Consider the following 27,305-nt stretch of genomic DNA (forward strand, 5'->3'; position numbering starts at 1 on the left):
CCCAAATTGAACTATAAATAGTCATTGTCGGTAACTTCAAAATTTGAGATAATTTCTTAACTCCTAAATAGCCATTTTCCATCTCTTATCAGGTCACACTAGATATGACTAAGGAGAATAAATAAGGATTTTCCTAAGGTAAAAAAGCATTCACAGGTGTTCTCTTTAATTAATTCTCAGGGAGAAATTAAAATGTATTATTACCTTTTAAAAATCACCCCTATAAGTAATTTTGTTGCCACTCAGAAGTACTAATAACCAGTATGCAAGATATTGTATACCAGTTTGTTTGTTTGTTTGCTTGCTTTCCTCATGTTCAGAACAGCATTACACACTCTGACATGAACTGGAGCTTCCTGGAAATGAGCTCAGACTCTGGAGGAGTGGGACCCAGTGGATCTCAGATCTGAGCTAGTGCACAGATCTTTGTAGGCTGCACCCAGATCAAATGCCTCTCTAAAAAAATTATCTTGGTGTACTCATACAGAAATAGTTAAAGGCAAAACAATTAAGAATCTTTTTTTTTCCTAACTTAAAATTATTTTACAACAGTAATTAATATTTGGATACTGTTACACATGCCATTTATTAAAAATGACACCCTAATTAGACATGTAGAACCCCCCTGTTGCCTCTGAAGGGAGGTATGAGAAGATCCACAAAAACAATTACATCTCGTTTATGAACTGACAACATACCAGTTCTATTTCCAAGCGTGTGGTCGCTGGGAGGTCTTAGACTTTGAGGTGAGCCGACCCCCAGCACCCAGTCAAAATTGTCTGCCAGGGAATTTTGCCAGCCACAGCTGCCGTTCTCAAAGGTGCAGGAAGTGCCGCATTCACTCTCATCTGTATTATCCCCACAGTTGTCTTCAAAATCGCAGCTTTGTTCTGGTCTGTAACACTTGCCGTTCTGACATTGCCAATAGCCATGTGAGCAGGAGCCTGAAAGGAGAAGAATGGGGGTATCCTGGTGAATCACACTGCCATGCATTCCAGCAAGGTTACTGGAAGGTTACATCACAGAGAGTTTGATATTTAGGAGGAGGAGGGTGGTCCACGGCAGTTTTATTAAAAGCCTTTGGTTCCCCTGAAGTGCCAATCCATTATCAGTTTATTTCTTTTGTATTTTGTCAAGAGATTGCCTAAATAAATGACTGTTTTCCTTGTAAAGCCTTTGAGGGCAAGTTCCAGCCAGGCATTCCTTCACTAACAAAGCTTTCTAGTCTGACTTAATTGCTGACATTCTCCTTTCATGTGGTGTAGGATTAAACCATTCTATTTTAGCTGCAAAGTTGAGCTTAGTTTAGCAGCCCCAATTTGGAAGAAAAAGCTTTTATATTTTAACTACAGAGGTTTGCCTTTTAATGCATTTTTCTTTTGCAAACGAGTTCAATGGGGTGATGTTGTCCTTTTTGTGCAGTAGTCCTGGCATTATTTAAGGATAATTCTGCTATTGTACAGCTTCAACACTGGAGGACTAATTTCACAGGATCCATTTCCAAGCTTTAAGTTTTCATTTCAGATCAGTTTCCGCAGGTCTGTGCACCTACAGTATATTCTCTAACCAGGAAGGGAGACAAACACAAAATTCTGAAAAGGACTCCCCATTCTCATTTTCCATTGTGCTCTGACACAAATAAATGCACAAGCAGAATTTGATTTACAAATAGAACTGACACTATATTAGCTCACAGACATTAAATGATAATATGCACATATATGAAAGTGCAGGCAGAATTTGAATTAACTGATGGTAAAAAATCATACAGGGTTAAAAATATATTTCCAGTACCACTATCTTAATATAAAGGAGGATCTGATAGACCTAAATAAAATTCAGCTGCAGCTGGGTTTTATTGTGAGTCCAAAGCAACAGGTTTATTAACAAAAAGAAAATAAGAGATGGTGTATTCAGCTGGAGTGTTGGCAACCTTTGTCTCTAAAGACTCTCTTTAGGCCAGAGTGTAAATTGCAAATGACTCAAACCAAGTGAAAGAGAATTGTCAACTGAGAATTGTCACACCCCTTTGCTGCATGCATTGGGTAAGTTAAAAACAAGACTTGAATCACCACATGTACAAACAAGGATTAGACACTTTTTTAAATAAATAAAAAAATCCTCCTAATAGATGTGCTTTAAAAAATAAAAATGACTTTTAACAGTTGCTCAAAGAAGGAAGAAAAAATCCTTAACAGAGGGGTGGAAGCCAGAATAAAGCTCTGATATGTACTTAGAAGAGTGAAGAAGATTAGGCAAGGGTTTCCGCAGCTGGAGACAAGGAAAATGGGTAGGCTCTGAGTAGAAGAAAAAGACCTGTATGAAGTTCATTGTTACAAGTTTATGGAAGCATCAATGTGGTTTTTATTAAACAAAATGTATGAAAACAATCCTACCCAAAAGAATGCATTCATCATAATCAATACATAAGTCAAGGTTTAGTTATTGTAACTTGCAAAACAGTTGAAGTACATCAGAAACCTATCCCCTTTAACAATCTGTAGTATTAAATGCAAACTGCAGATAAAAACTATTAGGAGAGATATCTGGCAATCACCTCCATTCAGTTTATATTCCTTTGGAAGGCAGTGTATTCCACAAACTTTTTGAGGGAAGCAATCTTCAGAATTTCAGTTATGTGTGTTGTTCCCCAAAGAATGATATAAATTTGTTATTAAATCTCTGCCTAACTTAGATGGCATCAATTTTTAGGATGGCATCAATTTTTAGGAGCTAGATATTATAATCTCTAAATTTTTTTTTTATGTAATTGCCCTAAGAATTTAAACTTTTAAATTTATTTTCTTCAAACAAGGAATTTAAATTTTAGGATGCGGTCCATGCTTGGAAACCCTTTACCTTGTTCTTCATCATGATCAATAATTGCAATACCTATAGCATTTTAAGGTCCCTTTGCTTCCAATTTCATGTTGAAAATAAAGTGGTGTTGAAAAGTGGAACTCTTTGTTATTTGAGGCAAAAGAAAAATCTATCTTGAATCCTGGCATGAATGACTCTATTCAAGCATGTGTAATGAATGATATTACACTGTCTAACTGAGTCTGTAACGTGACTTGTTTCTGGATGTACTTCCACAGTATGTTTGTATGTTTTCTGTTTAAATGTCATATTTCATAACTGGGCAGGGAACAACTGTAAGAAAAGTTTTTTGGAGATCTCTTCCTTTCCTCTCTACTTTTATTCTCAACCCAATGAATGTAAACATTATATAGGTTATTGTGGGTGAAATAGAGAAAATTAATTGAAAGGGACTTCTACCTAGTAAGGCTCAGTAACTTCTTCATCTGAACAGTGTTTCTTAAAAATTATTAGCATGTAGGTTTTTTCCCCTATGTACTAATTACATCGACACACTAGACTGTAATGGACTCAAAGGATCTCTTAGTGTCTTTCAGATCAATAATCTCCATATTGAGAATTTATACAAAAGAGGAGAACTGCTGCATTGGTCAATAATCCCCTTGTTTAAATGACTTGAGCAAAATTAATAGATAGAACATCTATATTTTAAAATACATAATTAGGGCAATCAATAATAACCTTTAATTATAAAGGTGCTTCTCTTAGATTTTGAGAAAAAATTGTTCCTGCAAACATCAAGAGAGAAAATAATCCTACTAGCAGAAATAGAGTATGGCTAATCTTCTAGATCAATGAACTTTAAAAGATTTAGAATAGTAATAAAGATAACATGGTATTTACATTGTAGCATTGAAGCAGAACAGCAATAAATTATGGAAAATACATTTATATTAAGAAACAGCATCAGCATGTCTTATTCATGTAAATTTCTAAATCTAGCAAGAATGGTTTGTTTCCTTAAAGAAGTAATTCCAGAGGGGGAAAAAATATTCTGTAATCTTTGAAACCATATGTTGTGCCATAACAGGACTTTTATATGAGCTGGATAATTTTTATATCAGTCTATGTCATTACTACAAACTTCACTACTTTTTCAGGTTGTGTCTGAGCTGCGTTCTGCATTGTCCTCAGCATGATACTAGCATGTTTAATGATTATTCCAGTGCTAGTAGGGTGGATTAAGTCTCATATACATGTATATATATAGTATAGTGTGTATATATATATATATATATATATATATAGTATATATATGTATACTTTCCTAGGAAAGTTGATGTCTATGGATAATGTGAACAGGAATACAGCAATTCTTATATACAATATACAATATTCCCTTTCCAAATCCAAGCAGAAATATACAACCTATCTTGTTGAAGAAAGACAAAGAAACACAGACAAAAAAGCAATCCACATGTACTTTAAGCAAAAGCTTTTTTCCAGAAAAAAATAGTATCATCATCATCATATGCATTTACTACCTTAAGAAAAATTAAATACTGATCTTAAAAGCTTAAATCACTTACTTGAGTCAACTCCTAGAAAATAAAATGAAATAAAATGAAATGAAATTTAGGTTTGCAATATATTAAGCCTAAATACTCCCAGCTTGAACTCCTTAGCAAGAACACAAGCAGAAGAAACGTTGCTTATATACAAAATCCAAAATACTTAAAATATGTTCAATAATTTAAAATATTTTGAGACTTTAAACTATTTAAATGTTTTGCTTTTGCATATGCATTCTTGTATCAAAAGGCTTAAACTCATTCTGCGCCTCCAGCTCTCCACCATAGAAGTCAGACAAACAAACCCTGTGCTCTGTGCTCATGTGAGAATATCTTGGTTCAGCAGCTCTGTGATGAAGCCAGTAAAGTTGGCTTCTGAAGGTCTCCAGGCTTGACTTGAACTTGAATCACGCACTTTAGAAGTACAGCTCACCTAAACTATGCTTTATAACTGTACATTGAAACCTTGCCCGGACAGCTAAATGTTACAGTGTTTGGATCAAAGCCAGGAGTGATGCATAGCTGATGACATTTCTGACTTAGAGACCAATGTGGTTTAGTTATAACCTCTGGTTTAAAGATCTAATTGCTATTTGTTTGCTAAAGGGTTGTTGCCCAAAGCATATGGTGTAAGGGCATTGACCTGAAATGCATTGATAAATCTGTTTTGTACAATTTGCCAGAGATGCTGGACTGTGCTCAGTAAAAGTGACAGGTGGAACATGCTTCCCTCAAATTCTACGCAAAGCCTGGCCTACCAGCTCTCATTTACAATCACATCCCTGACTCTTGAGGCCAGAGGATGTTCTTTTGTAGGGATCAGACCTAGCTGAGACAAAGTGACAGACATGGAGTCCCAGGGTCTGAGCACCCCTGGTTCCTCAGCTAGAAGGAGCAGAATAGACTACTTTTAGGAACCCTTTCTCTAGTAAATAACAAAAAAGACATAGTTTAACCAGTAAAGTACAAAATAGTCACTGACTGTTAAGTGTCCTCAAGATTATATTGAGACTTCAGAAGTCTCCTCCAGGAACTGTTTTTTTGTTTGTTTGTTTGTTTGTTTTTTAGAAGTTAGACACTGTGAGGTGGTTCAGAAAAGTCTTTAAATTGGCATAAGACTGTCTAGTGTTCAAAGGGGAAGATACTGAATGATGTATATGTATCATTAGTTTGGGATTATTCCCATTTACAAATATCAATCTAATCACTTTAATCAGTGTTAATATTCAACAATATAAACATGTAGAATACAAAGGAATCCTCAAAGAAATATCCTTAGTGATGTACAAATGGATGTACAGAACTGCAGTAAATATAATTTGGTGAGAACCGTATAATCAATTGTACAGAACTGCAGCAAATATAATTTGGGGAGAAATCCTATGAACAATTGCAGAATTTAAAACCAGCTCTATATAAAGTCTTCAGCAATACTTGAGTAAGAGTCAGATGTAGGCTAAACTAAAAAAGTCCAAAACTGATTAAACTGAATCTCATGGCACCTATAAATCCTAAATCTCTCATTGCTCAGAAGGAATAAATTTTGGGATTTGGGATTCACCAGATGATATTACAGAACTTTCTATCCGTCTCACACAGAATGCTATACTGAGCTAAAGAGAACAAGATGATTAAAAGATTTTATTGATGCCTTGACCAGGTTTCCACACACCTTTGAGCTTCCACTAGAAAGGCCAATAGAAAAATGAAAAATGCGTTATGCTTTGCGGAAGGGAAAGATACCAACCAACTCTAATCACTCAGTATCTCAAAGAAACACATATCTTCTAATATGGTCATCTTTTCCCTTTCCTCTGTGTAACAGTCATGTTTGTTGTTAGACAATGAAAGTGAAGAGGATGAAAATTATACTTATGAAGTTAGCGTAAGTAGTCTGAGGTGAGATTCTGCAAGTAAAGGTTGTATTAGGAACCTGTATATTCCAAATGTCACTGGTACTGTTAACATCTCCTAATGTGATTAAGTAGTTCTGCTCCTTACGTTTCTCCAGAACAATATATTTTAGCATTAAAACCATTAAAACAAAAGCAATTTTTATTGATTATCCTCATTTATATCTTCCAACCAAGCACAATGATTTATTTCCCTGAGCAATGATAGCTCGATTAATTGTACCTCAATTCAGAATGCATTCATCTGTAGCGGCACTTTTTGAGGCACACAAGCTTAACAAGTGATTGAACAAAGAAAGAACAGAAAAGTTTAAGATTGGAAAGAGAACCCTCATGAAATTCTACTTCATGGGAAACTGGGTCTTAAAAGAAATCACTCAAATCACTCAAATCACAAAGTCCAGTTTGGTGTTATGAAAGGTAACAATCTCAAGCAATTCCTCTTCCTTCAATATAACTAGTAAATTTCTCCATTGTCGCTACCAGAACACTATTTTTTGGTCTTTATATAAGGAACATTTTTAGCATCTAGCCTAAATTTACATATGATCAGTTCAGATGCACTCATTCCTTTGCAAGCTCTGCCATTCAGCTGTTCTCTGCTGAGAAAGGAAGGTAAGGGAAACAAACAAAAAAGTATAAATAGATCTGAAAATTAATAACCAGTAATCACAAAACTCATATTTATCTGACACAAACTTTCACCTGCAAGTCCCACAGAAGCTAAATACTTTCTTAAAATATTCTTTTGAAGCCTAGCCAACAGTAGCCAACTTCAAAATATGGACGAATTCTAAGCTATGGTTGTGATGAAATCATTAGAATCATGTGGCATTCTAATTTATGATGAATTAGGTCTCATTAGTTCAAAGTTAAGAAACCAAATTCAAGATTCTTTTTGCATCCAAAATATATCTCTGAATCTTTCCAAGTCAACAAATCAGTAGATGATGCTTTGTATGCACCGTACAGAACTACAACACTAGATACTAATTTGATAACCAAGCTCTCAAATTAGCATTTCTAATTGATAGAAATTGTTATCTCCACTAAGGTGCCAATCCTCTCTCAGAATTCAGGAGGTCAGTCTTGGGTTGTTCCTCAAGGACAAAAGGCAAGAATTATGCTCTCCCTTGGTTAAAGCAGCCTTACTACTTTAACTTCATGACTGAAATAGATTTTTGACCTATATATATCATCTACCTGGAAGTTATTCTCTTTGGAAATTGCATTTGGATACATCTGAATGGCTCCTAAAAGTCACTATACAGAATCATGTAAGAATCTTTCACAGAAATTGATTCCAGAGGGAGTAAATTGTCTGATGTACATGAATCCATCTCTGGCCCTGCCTGGCACAGAACAGCAATATCTCTGGTACAGAAGGGATCTTTTCCTCTTTGTATAAGGAGGGAGACAAAATGTTCACTTAAGATAGCACAGATAGGACTACTCTTAAGAAAAAAAATATGCATTGACATTCTGGGTCTCATTCACTGAAATTGATGGAAACTTTTTCTTAATGCAACACCTTGTCATACTAAATCATCCGCATGTTCATCACATAAAATAGATTGCTTTGTTTTTTGTAGAAAAACATTTCTCAAGTCAGCTTTTATCAGTCTAATAAAATAATTTGTGATATCACATCTTTTAATGCTTTTTCATTCTCTATCCAGTTACACAAAGTGCTCTGTATGACACTGAACAAAATATGTGTTTATAAACTATATTGCTCAACAAGTGTAAGCACACATTCAACCAGTGAAAAGGTCTGAAATGAAAAACAATAAAAATAAAGCAGTAGAGTTAACTTTAAATTTATTGGATGACAACAAGTTTTTCATGCAACCCTGCAAAATCACAAATACCTCCTTAAAAACATGTAAGAAGTGGAGAATGGGAAAATATCATATTGTACACAACTGCAAAGAGCGCTATTACGAGAAAGGTATTTGGCTGTTGTGCTATCAGCAGGCCTTGTAATTTAATTTGGCTACATAGAATAACATTTACTACAAATACCCTGGAAACCTTTCTGTCAAATTGACTAGTGGTGTTCCCCAGGGGTTGGTGCTGGGTCTGGTCTCATTCAACATCTTCATCAATGGCCTTGATGAGGGAATAGTGTCTGCCCTCAGCAAGTATGCCAATGGCACAAAGCTAGGAGGAGTGGCTGACACACCAGAAGGCTGTGCTGCCATTCAGCGAGACCTGGACCAGCTGGAGAGATGGGAAGGAAGAAACCAAATGAGGTTTAGTAAGAGCAAGTGTAGAGTCCTGCACCTGGGAAGGAACAACCACATATACCAGTACAGGCTGGGGGATGACCTGCTGGAGAGGAGCTCTGAGGAGAAGGACCTGGGGGTCCTGGTGGACGACAGGTTGACCATGAGCCAGCACTGTGCCCTTGTGGCCAAGAGGGCCAATGGGATCCTGGCATGCATTAAAAGGAGCAAGGCCAGCAGGTCAAGGGAGGTGAACCTCTCCCTCTACTCTGCCCTGGTCAGGCCTCATCTGGAGTCCTGTGTCCAGTTCCTGGCTCCCTGGTACCAAAAAGACAGGGATCTCCTGGAAAGAGTCCAGCGGAAGGCCACAATGATGATACAGGACCTGAAACATCTTCCTTATGAGGAATGGCTGAGAGACCTGTGTCTGTTCAGCCTGGAGAAAAGAAGACTGAGAGGGGATCTCATCAATGTGTATAAATACCTGAGGTGTGGGAGACAGAGGGATATGGCCAACCTCTTTGCAGTGGTTTGCGGGGATTTACAAGGGGTAACGGCCACAAGATAGAGAACAGGAAGTTCCACACTGACATGCGAAAGAACTTCTTCATGGTGAGGGTGATGGAGCACTGGAACAGGCTGCCCAGGGAGGTTGTGGAGTCTCCTTCTGTGGAGGTATTCAAGGCCTGTCTGGACATCTACCTGGGCAGCCTGCTCTAAGGAACCTGCTTTGGCAGGGGGTTGGACCCAATGATCTTTCAAGGTCCCTTCCAACTCCTTCAATTCTGTGATTCTGTGAAATAATACTTTTCTATTATTTGACAAAAGATTTAAATTATTCTTTAGTTATACTCAAGCTGAGATGTAATACCTGAGATTTAATTGTTTTAAGGCAAAGGTGTGATAAATTTGAAATTTTATGCAGAAAATTCATAGACACTTCACCAAGATTAGAAAAAAAAAATAAAAGTACTACAATACTAGGTATCTGACAAAAAAAAAAAAAGGCAGTGCTGGATAAATCACACAGAATATTAAAGATATTGAAGTCTACCATTATTTCAATTACATTAAAGTCCTTAAAAGAAATAGAAAGATCTTCAAAGCAAATGCAAATTAAACAAGAAACCATGTTTGAAGGACTTTTCCCATACCAGCTATAAATTAACCCTAATCTCTTAATTTCTATTATTTGAAAGCCAGTATTCTGAATTTTTAAATTCTCTTCTGCAGCTAATCTGGTATCAACCATCATCCTCAGCCTCTGCCATGAACCTTGCTGCATGTGGACACCATACCTGTTATCTGTCATCTGAGTAACAGTGGATTAATGCAACTAAAGAAATTTTACCTTGAGCTTTCCTTCTCTGATTTTGCCTTATGTGTCCACAAGTAATTTGCACAGTAATATCAGAGGTGTTACTTTCCTTAGTATTACTTGCCAGAGACCATTCAGTCTGAATTTAATGTCTAGAATCTAAATTAGTGTCTTGAATCTAAATTATTGTCTCCTTAATTTCTGGCTTGAATAACTGCAGCATCCAGGTGTGGGGCAATGCTACTGCAGTTCTGTATACAAAAATGTCTTTGACCTGGTCTGAGCAGAAATAGATGAGGGACTGAAGGCCTGAAATTACACCCTGTAAAAGCAGATAAAAAGCAAAAGGATTTCAAAGGGAGAAGATTGGAATAGAAGGATCTAATGAGAAAATATTTTTTTATTTATTTTAAATCAACTCATCTCTTTGTTAGATGTATGAAGAAGGGAATACAGCCACTCCAAGCAGCAGGTTGCAGCCACTGGACATGACCAGAAGCAGACATCAGAGGGAGAGTACCTCATGCACTGCCACCCCACAACTGCTTAAGCTACAGCTAAAAGAATGTGTGTCACATCCTAAACAAGATGCTGCACCAATGTTATAATAAACAGTCTCTGAGGCTGTCAACTTAACTCCTCAATGTCACATCACTTGGCAGTCATTTCTGCTTAAGCTAGCAGCAAAGCAAATCAGAAATAATTTCTGGTAAGTATAAACAAGTGTTGGAAAAAGAGACATAAAATTAAATATGTGAAAAAAAGAGTTCTAAAAAAAAAAACAAACAAAAAACAACAACAAAAAAAAAAACACAACACCATTCAGCTCACAGAAAGATATACATTTATGCTGTGTCTAAATTCCCATTAAAACTGATTGGGATCTAGTTGGTATAATCATTGGATTTCAAAGAGTGATGACATCAAGCTAAAATAGAAGCCTAGAGTTTTATTTGATTCCTCACACATAGAGCAGAATATTCTTCCTCATTAGCAGCTGCTCCACCTGAGGGCATAGGCTTTCCTTATATCCTGTGCTACACATCTGTCAGCACCACAGAGATTTCTCCTGAGTGGCTGGGCAGCAAAAGAGCAATATAGTATACTGTCTATAGTTGGAATTTAGATACATAACACATTGAATCACATCTAGACATCTGATATAAGTCTTGGAGCTCAATCCCACACTAAATAGTTCAAGTCTTATATAAGCCTATAAAATTTGGATTTACTTTTTGTAAAGATTCATTATGCACATTAAGCTGGTTTTATCATCTCTCTCCTTCACCCGAACTTCATTTTCACTCAGAGAACTAAAAATGCAACACACCAATATGAGGGATTTCCTCAAACAAATAAGTATTTACTAAAATGGAAACACAGAAAGAACCTCTCATCTCTCCATTTCACTAACGTATTTCCTACCTGGTCTGGCAAAAAAGAAAATCTAATTTTTTTTGTTCTTGTTGTTGTTTTGTTTGTGTGCTTGGTGAAGAGCATGTGACCTCAATCAATAACCTTCCATCTTTTTTTTCTGGAGGATAGCTTCTATGATTATTGGTGACATACCCTTTGTCTGTGTTCTGGGTTGCTTGGAAGTTTCCATATATCAAAAAAGCACTTTCTCAGTTTCCATTTCTTCAATCCCTTTTCCCTGCGTGAAGCACATTAGGTGATCTGACTTTTGATCGGTTGAGCGTGGTATTTCCACACTCAGAAATGCCTTGAGCATTTTGACTGCTAACAGTCTTTATGCCACTTATTTGTCTACCCTACCACTGAACCCCAAAATAGACACATTAGGTATTTTTTCTGAGAGCTACAGTATCATTCCACTTGGGAGATATACTCTGTTGAAAAGTTTGCAAACAAAATAAATCCCCTAATGAAAATGAAGCTGTGCAGTGAAATGCCTCTACTCTTAAACTGAGCTTCCAAATAACATTTACAAATAGATAGTGAAAAATAACATTTTTGTTTTCACTCCTGTATATATAATATTGAAAATGCAAACATTTTGACTGGGGAAGTAAAACACAGTCTGGATTAATTATTGATAACATGTGTTGAATAGCCTCTTCAGATTGTTGCTACAATTAGAGAGGGAGAGAAAAGAAATACATACATGCCTGCAGGCTTAACCACACATGGAAATGTTGTTCCAGAATATCTAGGTATTTGAAAAGCCCAACAAAGATGTATTTTACTGAAGGTAAAGTAGGATTAGATCCTGTGAAATTTAACTTTACATTCATAGAGAAAAACAACAACAACAGCAAAAACCTCTTTATACTTCTAAGAATATCCTATATTGCAGCATTATTTATCTACCTGTATGTGTGTAAGTGAAAAATAATATCAAGACTCTAGTAAGAGAAATTGTTTAGCCAGTCCTTGGAATGTAAAGGGTTAGAACTTAAGTCTTCCCAGTAAGGTGAAAATAAGAGTGGGGTTTTTTAACAGGGAGTCTCCTTTATAAGTATACTATCAGGAATTATACTTTGCCATTTCAACAGGCTGTGTCACCTGCTGCTTAAGAAACTCATTCTAGCCTTGAAAAAAAATTTCTCCTGACCTGACATTTATTTCTTTGACTGGATCTCCATGGCAAGGTTTTTGAATGCAGGGGTGGCTTAGAAGAATCTAAGAAGCTGCCCCATGGGTGATTAGGGCCAGTTTCATCTGTCTCCAAAAGGGATGGGCCACTGTCTGGAGTTGAATCAGTAAGCAAATCTGTGTGCACCTCTGTGAGAGCAGATTTAAGAAAGGCAAAGACAAACAAACAAATAAAAACTGCTGTGCAACAACAGCTGGGAGAGACAGTGAGCACCAGCCCTGCAGTCCCCAAGGTGAGTGCAGCAGGAGGGCAGGAGGTGCTCCAGGCACACAGCAGCAGTTCCCCTTAGGCCTGTGGAGAGGCCCCTGGTGGAGCAGGCTGTCCCCCTGCAGCCCATGGATCCCACATGGAGCAGATCTCCACGCAGCCCATGGAGGAGCCCCCAGTGGATCAGGTGGATGTGGCCTGGAGGAGGCTGCGGCCCATGGAGAGCCCCTGCAGGAGCAGGCCCCGGGCAGGAGCTGCAGCCTGTGAAGAGGAGCCCATGCAGCAGCAGGGGATCTGGAGGGAGCTGCCACCCATGAGGGACCCGCCACCCATGAGGGACCCCTGCTGGAGCAGTTTGCTCCTGGGCGATGGACCCAGTGGGACAGAGCCATGTGGGAGCAGTGCTTGAACAGCTGCAGCCTGTGGGCAGCCCCCGCAGGCTCAGTTTGGGAAGGACAGCATCCCGTGGGAGGGGCCCCACATGGAGCAGGGGCAGAGAGTGACTGAAGGAGTGGGGGAGACAAAGCCGTGAAGGAGTGACAGAGATGAAGTTTTATGGACTGACCACAGCTCCCGTTTCCCATTCCCCTGTGCTGGTTGTGGGGAGGAGGTAGAAAAGCGTGGTTGGGGGGTGGGAGGTGTTTGCTTTTAGTTTCTCACTGCTCCAGTCTGTTAGTAATAAGGAATAAATTACATTAATCACCCTATGGTGAGTCTGCTTTGCCCATGACGATGACTGGGGAGTGATCTACCTGTCCTTGAGCCCTTTACATTGTATTTCTGCCCCCTTTCCCGTTGAGGAGAGGAGGAGTGAGACAGCAGTTATGGAGCTCAGCTGCCCAGCTGAGTAAAACCACCACACTGTTCTGTGACACATTTCACAGAAACAGATCTGCAGAGGCCCAAGAGCTAAAGAAATTTCTGGAGACTTTAAACTGTTCTGCGAAAAAGGAAAACAAGTGCTGACAGTGCCCTGTCTCCAAGGACCTTAGATGACATTAATCATGGTTTCTGTCCACTATCCAGAGTTGTAATCAGTTACGGGACAAATCTAGGCTCTGCTCTGACTGCTGAGTTCACAGCCCTGCATTTAATTCACGTCTCTGTCTACCTAATGTAGGGAAAGCCTTTATCCACTGTGATGTTTCAGATAACATGTTTTGTCACATTCTAGCGATAAATTAAACATGTCAGCATTATAACTGAGAATTTTAGTCTAGTTTTTCATTTTTTTTTTTAGTTACCTGCAAATGTGTAGCATAAAAATCTACTCTAACTGCTATTTTTTGTTGAATAGCTCGAGCCCCCATTAACTGAAATTTGGAACACATTGTTTCCTTTACAATAAGAATCTGTGATGATTATACCTTTTCCAAGGGACAACTCTGATAGATTCCTTATGCCTTAATCCCGGATCTGTCACTGACTCACTATGCAGCCTGAGGCAAGTCACTCATACTGCCTCAGGCTTCTCCAGTGTCAAATAAACACAGTAGCATTTACTTCACTTTTAAGTAATAAAAAGTGTACTTGCATAACTAAGAGAAAACTACAAACAGAAATGAATCCTAACCTGAACTCCTAATAACACATTTACAACATTAGGAGTTAAAAAATAAAATAAAATTGCTATTGACAGTAAAATGATCAAAAGTCTGTTTAACTGAGAACATTGCTGCCTATACATACATATAGGTAAACCTCTATATTATATAGGTATATTCTATTCTGTCTACAAAACTTCAGGAGCATATCAGAAGTTATGAGTATTCTTCATAGGCTTACTGTTGTTTTTTTGTTTGTTTGTTTTTCCCCCAGCACTGGTTTTAAAGTGCTTTAGATATTTTACCTTGTTTAATGTTCTCTTCTCTCAGACAGTGGTCAAGACTGGCTGCTTCAAAGGCAGATATAAATTCTTTGTTATTCAATTCATTGTACATAAGGAGACATTTTTTTCTTCTGTAGGACACCACATTATGCACAGAAGCATAAAATGTGATTTTTCTTATATATTGATTAGAATAACTGCCAAGATTATTCCTATTTATAGGTCTTAAATTTTTTACAAACTGCAAAAGAGTGATTTAATCAGTATCTCTTGGTCTTTAGATTACATGCAGTTGGGGGTAATATCTCAAAAAGATTTTGGCAAATCTGATTTAATGACACTTTTTTTTTTCCTTTGCCTTTATTGTCATCTTTAGCTATGTTGCCAAAATCTCTATGTATTTTTTTTATGAATTAGACATTTGTACTAGAACGATTCAAAAACCTGTTTAAAAACAAACAAACCCACAGCCTTAGACAAGGCTGTATTCTTTAATGTCTACTCTTGAATGACCAGAAACATTCATGAGCAATGAAGTAAGAAACTTTGCTAGTGATAGGAAGTTAGCTGGGGTGATATGGGCTACACACAGCACCACTGCAGGACATGAACAAAACTTGATATTCTTCCATACTCTATTTATAGAGTGAGGAGTTGATAAGCACCAACCTAAAATGATGCTTATTTTTTCTCAGGCACGATGTTTTAAATGGCTCTCGTTGACTTGCCACTTCAGCATCACTGTTGCTAAGTAGCATCATGAGGACAGTTTACAGCATGCTGTCAGTCTAAAGAAAATAACAATGCTAAATTTGAAAATGATTTTTTCTAGTTGTTCAGCACACTCTTTCAGCTCTTTCAGCCTTTAAGCATTACTTTTATTTGTCCAGGGGAAAAAAAAAAAAACAAAAAAAAAAAACACTTCAATGTATATTTGTATACATTTAGAACTTCAAAGAGTTGGCATACATTCAGGGGCCAATCCTTCCAAAAAGTCAGAATCCCATCCCTGTCCTGGATGCACAGATATGGATATTCAATAACTCTATTCTATTTAGTCCTTACACTATCCCATTGCATAGCATGCTATAGCATTCTGTGTGCAGAAATAACAAGCACAGGACACCTTGTTACTGCTCATAAGACTCAGAAGCATCTCCCTTGACATGTGTAATACAGTAAATTTTGAATTAAAAATAAATAAACAAATAAGAATAGTATAATAAGAATAGTATAATAAGAATAGTATTACTTTTTTTTTTTTTTTTCTTTTTTCCATGTGGCTTGTTGAGTTAGTGGAAAATGAATTGCAGATTTCAGGTATTTCATAAAAAATACAAAGCAAGCTCTAAAAACAGTGAGAACAGAAAGTGCTGAATAGCAAACTTCATTTGGGTCAGAGAAGCAGTAAAAAGCATTAGGACAGTCAATATTCACTGTGCTATTTTGAGTACCTAAAATGAAGGAAACTTTCCTTGCCAGACCTGAAAAAAGGAAACAAATACCCAAATATAAAAGAGAGAGCATATTAACCAGATGGATAAATAAGTGGCTATATCAATTCTGCATCGTCATGGGAATAGACGCCAAGAACTATGAATCTTTGAGATAAAACATTTCAATTTTCTTAGCCAATATTCTCTCCAACTAAAGACATGAAAACAGATCTTCTGCATCCTCAGAAACTTTTAACAAATTTGAGCAATAGATATAAGTGTATAAGCGTTTCACTTCTGGTTAAAGCCTTTTTGTCTCTGCATATAAACAGAGAAGTCTAGGAGTCCAGATTTTTGCATCTGATTACCACATCCATTTTAACTGTCTCTAGTTATATAGTTAGATCACAGAGCTCTTTGCATAGCCCCCATTTTTCTACTGTACAGAACATTTCTGTATGCAGGAGTAGATGTCATACTCTGATTTCTAAGTCCCCATTTCAAGCAGTGATCCAAACAGATGTTACTGTTAATTAGTTGCTGTAAGTTGGAACCCTCAGTAGTTAATGTAAATTCTTTACCAGGACAAGTAAAAATTGTTGACATAGAAAAGATCGTATGTTATAAGGATGATTTTAGACCATTATCTTAAAGTGTTGTGTATCTACAAAGTTCACAAAGTACATCTTACATGAGCTACACCAAGAAATCAGTCTCTGGTGGCTTTTTCCTGAGATTTTAGTAGCTTTTTTATTATACACATCATAAAAGTATTTTGGAACATCCTTTACTATCAAAACTAAAGCTTTTAAAGTTTCCAATATTGCCACAGAGACTCACATCTACCATTAAGCGGATAGAGTTTGAAAACATCAAAAATAAGAAATCAGAAATCTCAGATAGTGTTCCTCTTGGGGTAACATTCATATAAAACTGAACTTTAAAATACAAATCTCATTTGCAATAAATATCCATGACTGTTTTTGTCAGAAGTAGAGAGCCAATAGTGTATACTGTAAAGATTTGGTAATTTTTCAGCATATGTCTGGAAACTATTACCCACATCTTTCCTGCTTATCTAATGGACAAAGCACAGTATAATTTTTTAGGTTTGATGTAGTCTCATCAGTGGTATATTCCAGTGCCTGAGCAGTGCTTAATGATATCCTAAAGGGGAAGGCTACTCATTAGCAGCAGTAACAAAGCAAAGCAGCTCACATAAATTAATGATCCATTCTCCCAGTACTCCTTGACATTGGGAAATATTAGCTTTGTTTTATTCATCAGAAAGACAGAGAAGCTAAATAAAATGACTTGCCACAGCTATGCAGGAAATTTGTAGTAGGCCCAGGAAATCTCCCACATTCCACTTTGGGAGTTTAAATTTCAGCAAGGCTAGATGTGGAAGTAGGAAGATTTTTTGTGTTCTGTCAGAAAGAGTTTCTCCTTTACCATCCAAGGAAATATTGTTAATGAATATCATCAGTGCTATTAGGAGCAGCTATTACTTTGAGGATAGTGGGATCTGTGCCCATCAGAACTTTATAATCTGGGTAATATTTTTATAAGTCTTATTTCCTTTATGCAGTAAGTGAGGATAATGCAAATAATAGCTCCTCTGCTGATACCATATCACAAGGGAACAAGATGTGTATGGTGCCAGCTCTCAGTACAGTTTCCTACTAGCCAAAAAGCCTTAGAGCTATTCCTATGTACTTACTGATGACCTTATTACGAGATGGGTGTGTTGGCTCTGTCCTACTTGTAGTTCTTTATTCAACAATAACTATATTTTACAAGTAAATATTGATAAATAAATTCCACTGAATTAGCACGATATTGTCTAAACATACTTGGCAGAACATATGTCCTACAGATTCATAAGAATTAACTTAATACCACAAAAGTTATGTCATGAAAATAATATCAACATTTCAAAGAGCTGCTTAAAAGCATGTTGGTTTCAACATGCCATTACCAAGATATGCGTTCTATTTTTATTTTGAAGGAGAGACAAAGAAATGAAAGCAATACTTCTATGTATTCTTTCAGAATTTAGAGACATACATTCATGCATGGTTTTATCTCTAGCAAGAACATACCTGTTGGAGGCAGTGCTGTGGGTTCTGCTGGTAAAAACTCCTGGAACGGTAAACACTCCTTAGATAATGTGATGTCATCAAGTGCTATGCCATCTTTGGGACCTTTTCCAGCTATCCCTTCAAAGATGACTTGGAAATCTTCCTCTCCATCTCCAGTCAGGTTCAGTGCCTTTCTCTGCCAGAAATTTCCCTGGTTTCCAGTAAGACTAAGGAGGATTCTTTCATGTTTTGACAAAGTCCTCTGGTAGACAATCAATGATCCTATGTGAGCTCCATACATATGGTAATAGAAAAGTATCTGTAAACAAGAGCAATAGCCTCAACTATAAAATTTGGTGAGTTCAGACATACTCTGCTACAGTATTTACTCTATTTTTGAAATGGAGCAGCATTAGCAGAATTCAGACTAGCTCTGTGTTTTACTAATTCAAAGACAATTTAATTAAAACACACACGAAAATGACTTACTAGTGAAAAAAATTTAATTATTCCATAAGTCAATCTTGGAAATCAGCATTACAATACTGTGACAGCTGATCTTGCATCTCTTTTGAATAACTTCCATGTGTAAATGTGAAAGAAAGAGAACACTTGGTAAAAATAAAAATTAAAAATAATTAAAAAAAAAAGAGGAATAGAGCTGTTTACAATTTTGGAAATAACTTCAGTTTTCTCGTGTTAATAGTGTTTGTGATAGATTACAGAGTGTATAATTAGTAAATAATATTATATAATCTATTATGGGAGCAAAATGACCTGTATAAATGCCAAATAATGAAATAAAAAGTAAGTAGTCCTTGGATCAGAAAACTGTGAATTTCAGTAAAAATGGGAAAAACAAATTAGTAAGTCCTAAAGTAAGATCAAATAGATACAGAACATAGAAATAAAAACACTGCAAAAGGTAGTCACCATTGACTTCTCTCCACTATTTTCAATTCAAGAGCAAAGTAACAGTTGTATTTGATTATATTAATTCTTAGGGTAGTTCAACATTGTTTCTAACAAATAGAGAATATTTCCAAGAATGATGTAATACCTTGAAAGAAGGCAATTCATGCTACATTATGCAAGAACGCCCCTATAGCTCATTTTTTTTCCTAATCTAATGCAAACCCTGAAGAATGAAAACATCTTATTTATTATAGTTATAAAAAACATAATAGCAAATATTATGATACCCATGTAAATGTTAAGTCACCACCCTCTGTATTACCTAGTGCTACAGGATTTCATAAGCTTCTGCAGTCTTTTGCAAAACATACACTTAAAATAATAATAATAATAATAATTTTACTTAATTGATCTTCTCTGCAATTGATTAGTAAATCCATCAAGGGCTTTGTGTTACAATTCTTATGAAAATTTTATTATGGTCACTTTCAGAATATCTTCTGTGCAATAAAGTAGTCCAATATAATTTTTATTAATTAGGTTTCTTGCATGGAACTATTCATATTTACCTGCTGGTTTCCTGTTTCCAACTATATTTCTCTTAAACTCCTTTTTTAAATTAAGTTTGTGCATTCAGTATATGTGTATATCATTAAATTATACAATACTTTTCACATTTTTAAGACTAATCTCTATTCCTTTTTACTACAGCTAAATTTTGTTTCATTTTCTGACATTAAATTTTGAGCTGATATTTTCATAGAACCGCACACCACTCTGCTTCTGATTGGCTACAGTTCCTTTCAAAGCTACCAAACTGTATTATGCCTGTTTTTCGTTTATGATCATTGAATTTTTCTTTCCCTCACCATGATTCACACACACACACACACACACACACACTCTCTCTCTCTCTCTCGCTCTCTCTCTCTCTCTCTCTCTCTCTCTCTCTGTCTCTCTCTCCTGGCGCAACTTGAAGCCATTCCCTCTTGTCCTAACACTCATTATCTGTGAGAAGATGCCAACTCCCAGCTTCTATTTTCTATATCTATTTTTATAAACTTTTTTCCAAATTACATTGAATAATTGAATTGGTATGTGGAAATAACATACTGATATTCTGTAATGTCACATCATTTTGAGGTATCATATATAGTTGTAATGTCACTATTGCAAACAGTTATAAATATAGTTATAAGCATGACTACAAGTCCTTTTAGAACCGGGACTGCACATATATGACTTACTCTGAGCCAGGCTGGAGCCCACTATTAATTCCTATACAGAATTTCCCTTGCATCAGAATGCAGGCTAGCTCTCTAGCCTTCATTCTCCAAGGTTCTCTAGATGTGGTCATTTATCTTGGCTACTTAATCTTTTCAGGTCTATCCTGAAGATTTTTTTCACATATTTTTGATTTATGCATTTATTTTTAAATAACTACGGGCTTTTGTGGTGACTAAATATCAGATACCACATGCAAGAAAATTCAGGAAATACAGATAAAAACAGCCTCCCTCCCCCATGTTCTTTCTGTCATGCGTCCTCTTAAAGAATTGATTTTTTTGACATTTTTCATATATTTTATTGAAACTTCTTGGCTTCATTCTTAAATTCTCCCAGAATTTATATTTAATTTATTCTCCCAGGTGTATACCACCTGCTTTGCTTACATAGTGCAATTAAAATTAAGACTTTTTTCCAATACCATCTTTTTTGGTGTCATAGTCTCTAACAATGCTGCTTCAAGGTTCAAAGGAGTAGATCTCAGGCTAGTACTTCCACAATTCCCTGTAGTGAATATTAATCCAAATAAGGTATTTAAACTTTCCCGCAACATTTTCAACATAATTATTTCCTTATTTCACTCTAGTATATATAGGTTAGGTGGTTTTCTTATAGATTCCATTTCCAAGTAGTAAAATTATGTGTCACTGACAACTTGACACTGAATTTTCCCTTTTCTTTCCCAGATTTATTTTGGCATATTCTCATTTTCTTTCTACTTGGCCAATTTTCCCCAGCTTTCTGTTCTTTTTTTCAAGGTACAGCTTGGTTTGTATACAAAAACAAAACAACAACAAAAAAAACACCACCACTTTTTTTTTTTCCTCCCATGTACTTCCCTTTATGTTTGCTTATATATATTTGTTTTATTGGCACAAAACTCTTGTTGTCCCGATGATGTAAAAGTTCATCTTCTGTTGACTTGAATGGGCCTAAAATTCCAAACTAAGTCTGAAATAATATATGATGTAGCATTTCCTTCTCTAGTAACTCACAGAAAAAATACTTTTGGGACCATCTAATCTGCTGGGGTGAAGCTGTTGCTTGGAACAGTTGTTCATTACATACATTTTCCGTTATAAGAAATCTCACTTCCCTTGGTTAGCTGCATAAATCAAAGCTTCAGAACTTCTCAGAACTTCAAAAACAAAACAAAACAAAACAATAAAAAAAAAAAAAACAAACACTGAAATGTCATTATTTAGTTACACTTTTAGGCTTCATCATGGATGTAGAAGTTTTGTCTGTAGAAAGTACATAGACACACTGTTTTTTGTAGATGTTTTTTGAAATGACAAAAATAACCATTTCCAATAGTTATGTTTCGATCACTTCATTATATTTAATGTGTGATACATTATGAATATTCAGACACAATCCTGTCATCCTCAGTTCTTCTGCTTTGTTTTGTATATATATTTTACTGTTCACAAATATAAGTTAAATAGTGGAAATGTTTTTGTTTGTTTGTTTTGTTTATTTAACCATAAAAAGAGATAAGGTCAAGAAATAGATGTTTTCAAATACAAAACTAAATAAAGAGGCAAACATCTACAAGCTCAGGTGAGCAGAATTTGTCTAAATTTATAAATACATTTTAGCCAATTTAGAAAATGTACTTAGAAAATATGAGACACAAATTTGAAGACATTTTTTAATGGCTAGATAAATTTTTGCTACTGACTATTCATGTTTTGTTTGGATCATAAAATCATCCCACTTATGTTTAAAACTTCATTATTTTCTTATCTATAAAGGCGTTTGAGAATTATCAAACAACTAGAAGAAATTCAGTGAAATTGACTGATCAGAAATCTCAAAACAATCATAACTCTAAGTTTCAGAAAGAAACTTTACAGGTTTTGATTTTCCTTGTAAATGAGACTAAAAGTGAGATAAATGGACATAGAAGCAGATGATTGGTAATTTTTAACAGAGATGTCATCAATTGTAAAACATTTTAGGACTATATAAAGCTAAGATAGCCCTCATTCAGTGACTATGGTGATGTTATCACATAACTAGCTTGAAGTTGTTTTTTGTTTGTTTGTTTAAATAATTCCTCTTCATGTATATTTTTCTCTTGAGAGAGCTAGTTACTAAGGCAAGGTACAGTACTGAGTACTAAGGACAAAATTCTAATATAAAATGATTATCTATCCTGTTTTACTAAATGAAATTTTACATCTTCTATAAATATAAAGAAATTGATATTTCTCAGGCCAGCACAGAGATACAAGACCAGTATCACTCAAACTAACAGAGTAAGATTTCCAATTGTGGCATCAGGAGTAGAGATGTTCCAGATGCTGGAGAACAAAGTGGTTCTTTTATGCTAAGACCATTAAAAAGCTGTTGAACAAATGTAATTGGGTAAAGGTAAAGAGCCAATAAACACTTATAAACACTTTTGCTGCCAAGTTAGAAAGATCTTCATGTGTGAATAGCAATGCAATTAGCAAAAGAGTAGTTTGAATGTTGTTTTCGGTCACAGTAGTTCCAAAATTCTTTACCGTAGATTCGAGTGTGGCATAATGCTTAGACCAGTATTCATTTGTTCACAGTTCCTTTCAACTCTAATAATTCACAGAAAGGAAGGAGTGTCTTATTTGTTAGGAGAAAGTCCAGAATCTTAACTGATAGAAAAAGTAATTCCTTAATCTCAAATAAAATGGTTAAATTATACGTTAATACCTCCCTTTTCTCTTAACTATTTTTTCTGTTTGTTTGCTTTTTCTTTTTCTTCTTTTCTCTTATCCAGATCAGCTCTTTAATTCAGGAAATCCATTCCCAAATTTATCCTAAAAATTTTAAGCCATTGTCTGCTCCTCTAATTTTCTTATGTCTTTCTAAATACACAGAGGAGAAATACTATTTCAAAGTAGCACATAGTTCAACTTCCTGGAAAATTCCCTGAATTTTCAAAATATAGCAGTTTCTCAGAGATGTGTTTTGAAAGCTGTATTATGAAACTACAAATTACCATTTCAGTACAGACTGTAAAATATGTATCAAAACTGTAAAACCTTTTAAACCAGATTTGCAAAGAAATGATCAGGATCAAATCACAACAGTATGTTATAACACCTTGGAAAATAAAAGATTACTTTTTTACTTTTTTTACTGTTTTTTTTTTTTTTTTTTTTTTTTTTTTAGAAAAGAGTCAAAGACAAGGCCTTCTGTCATGCAGTGTCCCTTTTGAACCTGCATTCTTTTAAAGCAACTTGTTACTGTATTTTTACACATTTTCTCCATTAAAGCACATACATAGTTTTAGGCTACTCAGGGCTGGAGTTGCATAAGGCATATTCTAAATTACATATTGCTTTCATTGCTGACTTCATTTCAATCTCCTCTGTTGTGTGCTTATGTACAGAAATCATTCTTCTCCAATAACTAGCAATGAGATTCATGTTTTCTTATGATTCCAAGGTGGAAATAAGACCAGGTTTTGCTTCTTCCACAACATGTTTGTTTTTATCAAGATATATCTCAGTGATTGTCGTTATTTATTTTAGGGATATTATCTTGGTGTAATCTAGAAATCAAATTCTGCATTCCTGCTAGTATGACACCCCACGTACCTTGCAGTTTTTATTCCTTCTGCTTAGCACAGGGCTAGCAATCCTGGCTTTCTGTCCTGGCAGATGAAGAAATGAACTCTTTATAAAAATATAATGACCAGATGGCTCTTGCAATGTATGATCAGCAGCTGGTCCAGTGCCCAATTTTGTAGTACTGCTAGTTCTGAGGCTCCAGTCAAAATTATCATTTTCATCTTGCTTCCATCCACAAATATCAAACTCAAAATCACAATGCCCAATAGAGGTACCTGAAGGATATTTGCAAACACATGAAAACTTAGTGTAACCAACATTGCTGTAAGTATAAAAAATAAAAGTAACTTAATACGTCAATCTATTTTAGGACAAATTTCCTAGCTCTAGTTTTATAAGCCAATTCATGCCCTCCATAGAGCACCCAAGACATCTGCAGAAAACTAGCCTCTTTTTGGAGGAATACTTTAAAGCCAGGTGAGATCTCAGTAGTGCTGAAAAGGATAAAAAATGCCTATATTTATGGAACAAAACCCCATCCAATTAAAAGTACAGAGCACTAGAGAGACACATCCTCCATGCAGACACAAACAGGTAAAACATAAATGTAGGAGTATTTACTTTGAACTAAATCATACCCGCAGTTAGTTTACTTTAATATATTTCCAGAAGAATTCACTGGTAATTTATTAGACAATATGCAAACAGAGATGATTATCTAAGTTTCTTCTTGAATTGCTTTTAATGCCTAGAAAAATAGAAGGTTGTGATAATTTTGATTGATTTTTATATGCCACGAAATGTATGCTCTTCACTGATTTTCTAGCTTTGAACGTCAAAACAGCCAATGTGGTTAGCCAACTGCCCACATAAATTAAGGTTAAGTCAATTACACTGGTCCAAAAGTTTAAGCTGCATATATTTCTCTACAATGCATCTATAACTTCATTATAATGATTACCAAGCAAGACTAAACTTGCTGAAATAAGCTGGAATTTTGCCAGAGCCTTCAAGAGACTGTGCCCTGAGTGTTCTTACTATTATTGCTGGAAAGGAAAGTACTTTGAAGATAAGTAGGGAAACTGAATAGATCATTTGGTCTGACAGTGTAAGAAATGACAAAAGCTTTCTCCTAAAATATAAACAAAACTTGAACCTCTTCTAGGGTTTGATAAAGTTCAGCCACTTACAAGTAACTTTATTTAATTGGCAGCTGGTCAGAAGCCTCAGTAATGAGGCCAAGGAGTCAACATCCATGGAGTCTACATGTGGACCAAAACAGTACAGACAGCTGCCTCTTAAATTTGAGGCTGAAATCAGGTGAAAGATTTATTTTTTTCTATTTTTCTTTGTGAAGATCACATGGGTGGAAGAGAACTCTGAAACATTTTCTTATAAATATGAACTAGTAAGCAAAAAATAACTTCACTTTTATCTTTGTGTGTAAATACAACACTAAATTAAATATTAACAATAACAACAAATCCCCAATGTGCTATAGGATTTTCATTTATGCAAAACATAGATAATAATTTACCCCAACTGAATATAACTGTCCTCATCTTTTGTCATTTGAGCATTTCATTACATAATATTTCAGGATCCTAGCTAAAGCAATTTCTTCAATTACTCACAAATTTCATCTCTGGTCAACAAAAATCATTCATGCAACTGACCATTTTAATTTAAAGTCATGTTTTAAAGAATCAAGGCCCTTATATAAATCCCCTTTAAACAACAAAAGCATAAAGACTTTTCTCCCTCTGACAAGATACTAGGTAACCTCCATTCCCTATCCACCTGTTTCACATAGGGATAGAAATTTCATACTCTTGATGTTTTCTTCCCTTATGTATGACTTAGAAAGTTGAGATGCTACATGTTTATGATTCTATGTGGTAGGCATATGGTTCTAATTGTATATGTCCCTTAGTAGTTGATGAAATAAGTTAATATTGGCAGTGTTTACCTAACATTAAATTTATTCTCAAATGCATGGAAATAAAAAAAAAAATCTGAAGAAAATTACTGCTTCAGCTGAGTTGCTACTCACACATCTCAGGGTAAAACAGCTATGTCTAGAGGAACAAGCAGTACAGAACTATAGAAACAGATTTGTAGAGCTAAGGACCTGGTATTGGGAACCTGAACATACTTGGGACAGTGGGGAAAAGGCCAAGAAAGAGGACTGAAGTGTGCACAGGCTGAATGAGCAGCAGAGGTTAGAATGCATTTGATGCTCTCCTGGGCATCTCTACCAGTCATTACCTCTTCCAGCAACATAGTGATCTATTTTGTTCTCAAGTACATGCAGTCAGAAAACCATACTCGTGGCATTGCATTTAAAGAAAACTCTGAGCACATACCACTCATTTAGTGTCAAATGGAATAATTTCTAAACATTGGGGTCCTCAATAGCTCTGTAAAAGAGTATACTTGAATTATTTTACAGCATTGAAGTCATGCAGCTAGCTAAAAAGAACTTTCAAGAAAGAAAACAAAAACAAGGTACAGATCTCTCAATAGTAATTTAGCAACTTTATGAGGCATAGTTTATATCTCAGCATCTAGGTTATATCTAGACATTGCTAATTAGACTTTGTGAGTATCAGCATGTGATATGGTCCTATTAACAGTTTAGAATTTCAGGAATATTACAGAGATTAGGGACTAGTTTGTTTTCAATATTTCATATTTCATTAACTAGGTTATGACGACTCTTTGTATACATAGCAAACAACATCTGTGGTTAGGGGTAGTGATCCATGAAGGCTTACTGCTAAAAGGTGCTTTGGAGAAGTCTTGAAACTACACAATTTTCATGTTTTTTAAACACAGTTGCCATGCATACCTATGTAGTGTTTCCTGTCATTTTTAACTGTACTAATGCATTTCCTTCTAAGTTTCAATTATTCAATCTATTATTCTATGGGTCAGCAATGATAAAACAGCTCTTCTCTGCTAGCTGCAAGGAATGAAAAGATGTCACAACGCGTAAATACGTGCTTCCTAAAGTTGGTCTCTTCAGAGGCAGTCTGTCTTATGAAAAAGCTGTGAAAGCATAACTAGCCTTTTTCTGTGTTCAGGGTACTAGCCTTACAGTCAGTGTGGTAGGAAATGTGGTAGGAAATTAATAAAGTCCACCACCTCGTAGTTGAAATATTAGCCTTGGGATGATTTGTCCTGGTTTGTGACCTAAAAATAAAAACTTTATAGGTCATCTTTGAAATGGGCTGACTAGAAAAAAACAGGTCATGAAACTAATTAATTATGATGACAATGAAATCTTTTTTTGTCATCACAATATGTATTGTGATAAATGTGTATGCCATTTTTGCAAAAAGAATATTTTCAGCAATTGCTGTTATACATTTCTATTTTATTAAATATATAAGGCAGTACCAAGAAAGGAAACCAAAATTCTTCAGTACATAGTGAAAACTTAAAATGTTTTCATAAAATATTTCAAGTTTGGGGTGAAAACAAGGAAAAAAGGAAAAGAGAAAGGGAAAAGGGAAAAAAAAGAA

General features: G+C 35.6%; 1 protein-coding gene across 1 annotated transcript in view; it reads right to left on the reverse strand.

Moving 5' to 3' along the window:
* The window catches only part of MALRD1 (MAM and LDL receptor class A domain containing 1), a 253,692-nt gene that overhangs the window by 128,131 nt on the left and 98,256 nt on the right, over positions 1–27,305 (reverse strand). The window contains exons 24-26 of the mRNA XM_032182284.1: positions 23,806–24,053; positions 18,041–18,338; positions 699–944 (exon numbers count right to left, since the gene is read on the reverse strand). Of these exons, the coding sequence (XP_032038175.1) occupies positions 699–944; positions 18,041–18,338; positions 23,806–24,053 (792 nt within the window). The remainder of the gene's footprint in view (positions 1–698; positions 945–18,040; positions 18,339–23,805; positions 24,054–27,305) is intronic.

Source organism: Aythya fuligula, chromosome 2, assembly GCF_009819795.1.
Source record: "Aythya fuligula isolate bAytFul2 chromosome 2, bAytFul2.pri, whole genome shotgun sequence".
NCBI classification, from domain to species: domain Eukaryota; kingdom Metazoa; phylum Chordata; class Aves; order Anseriformes; family Anatidae; genus Aythya; species Aythya fuligula.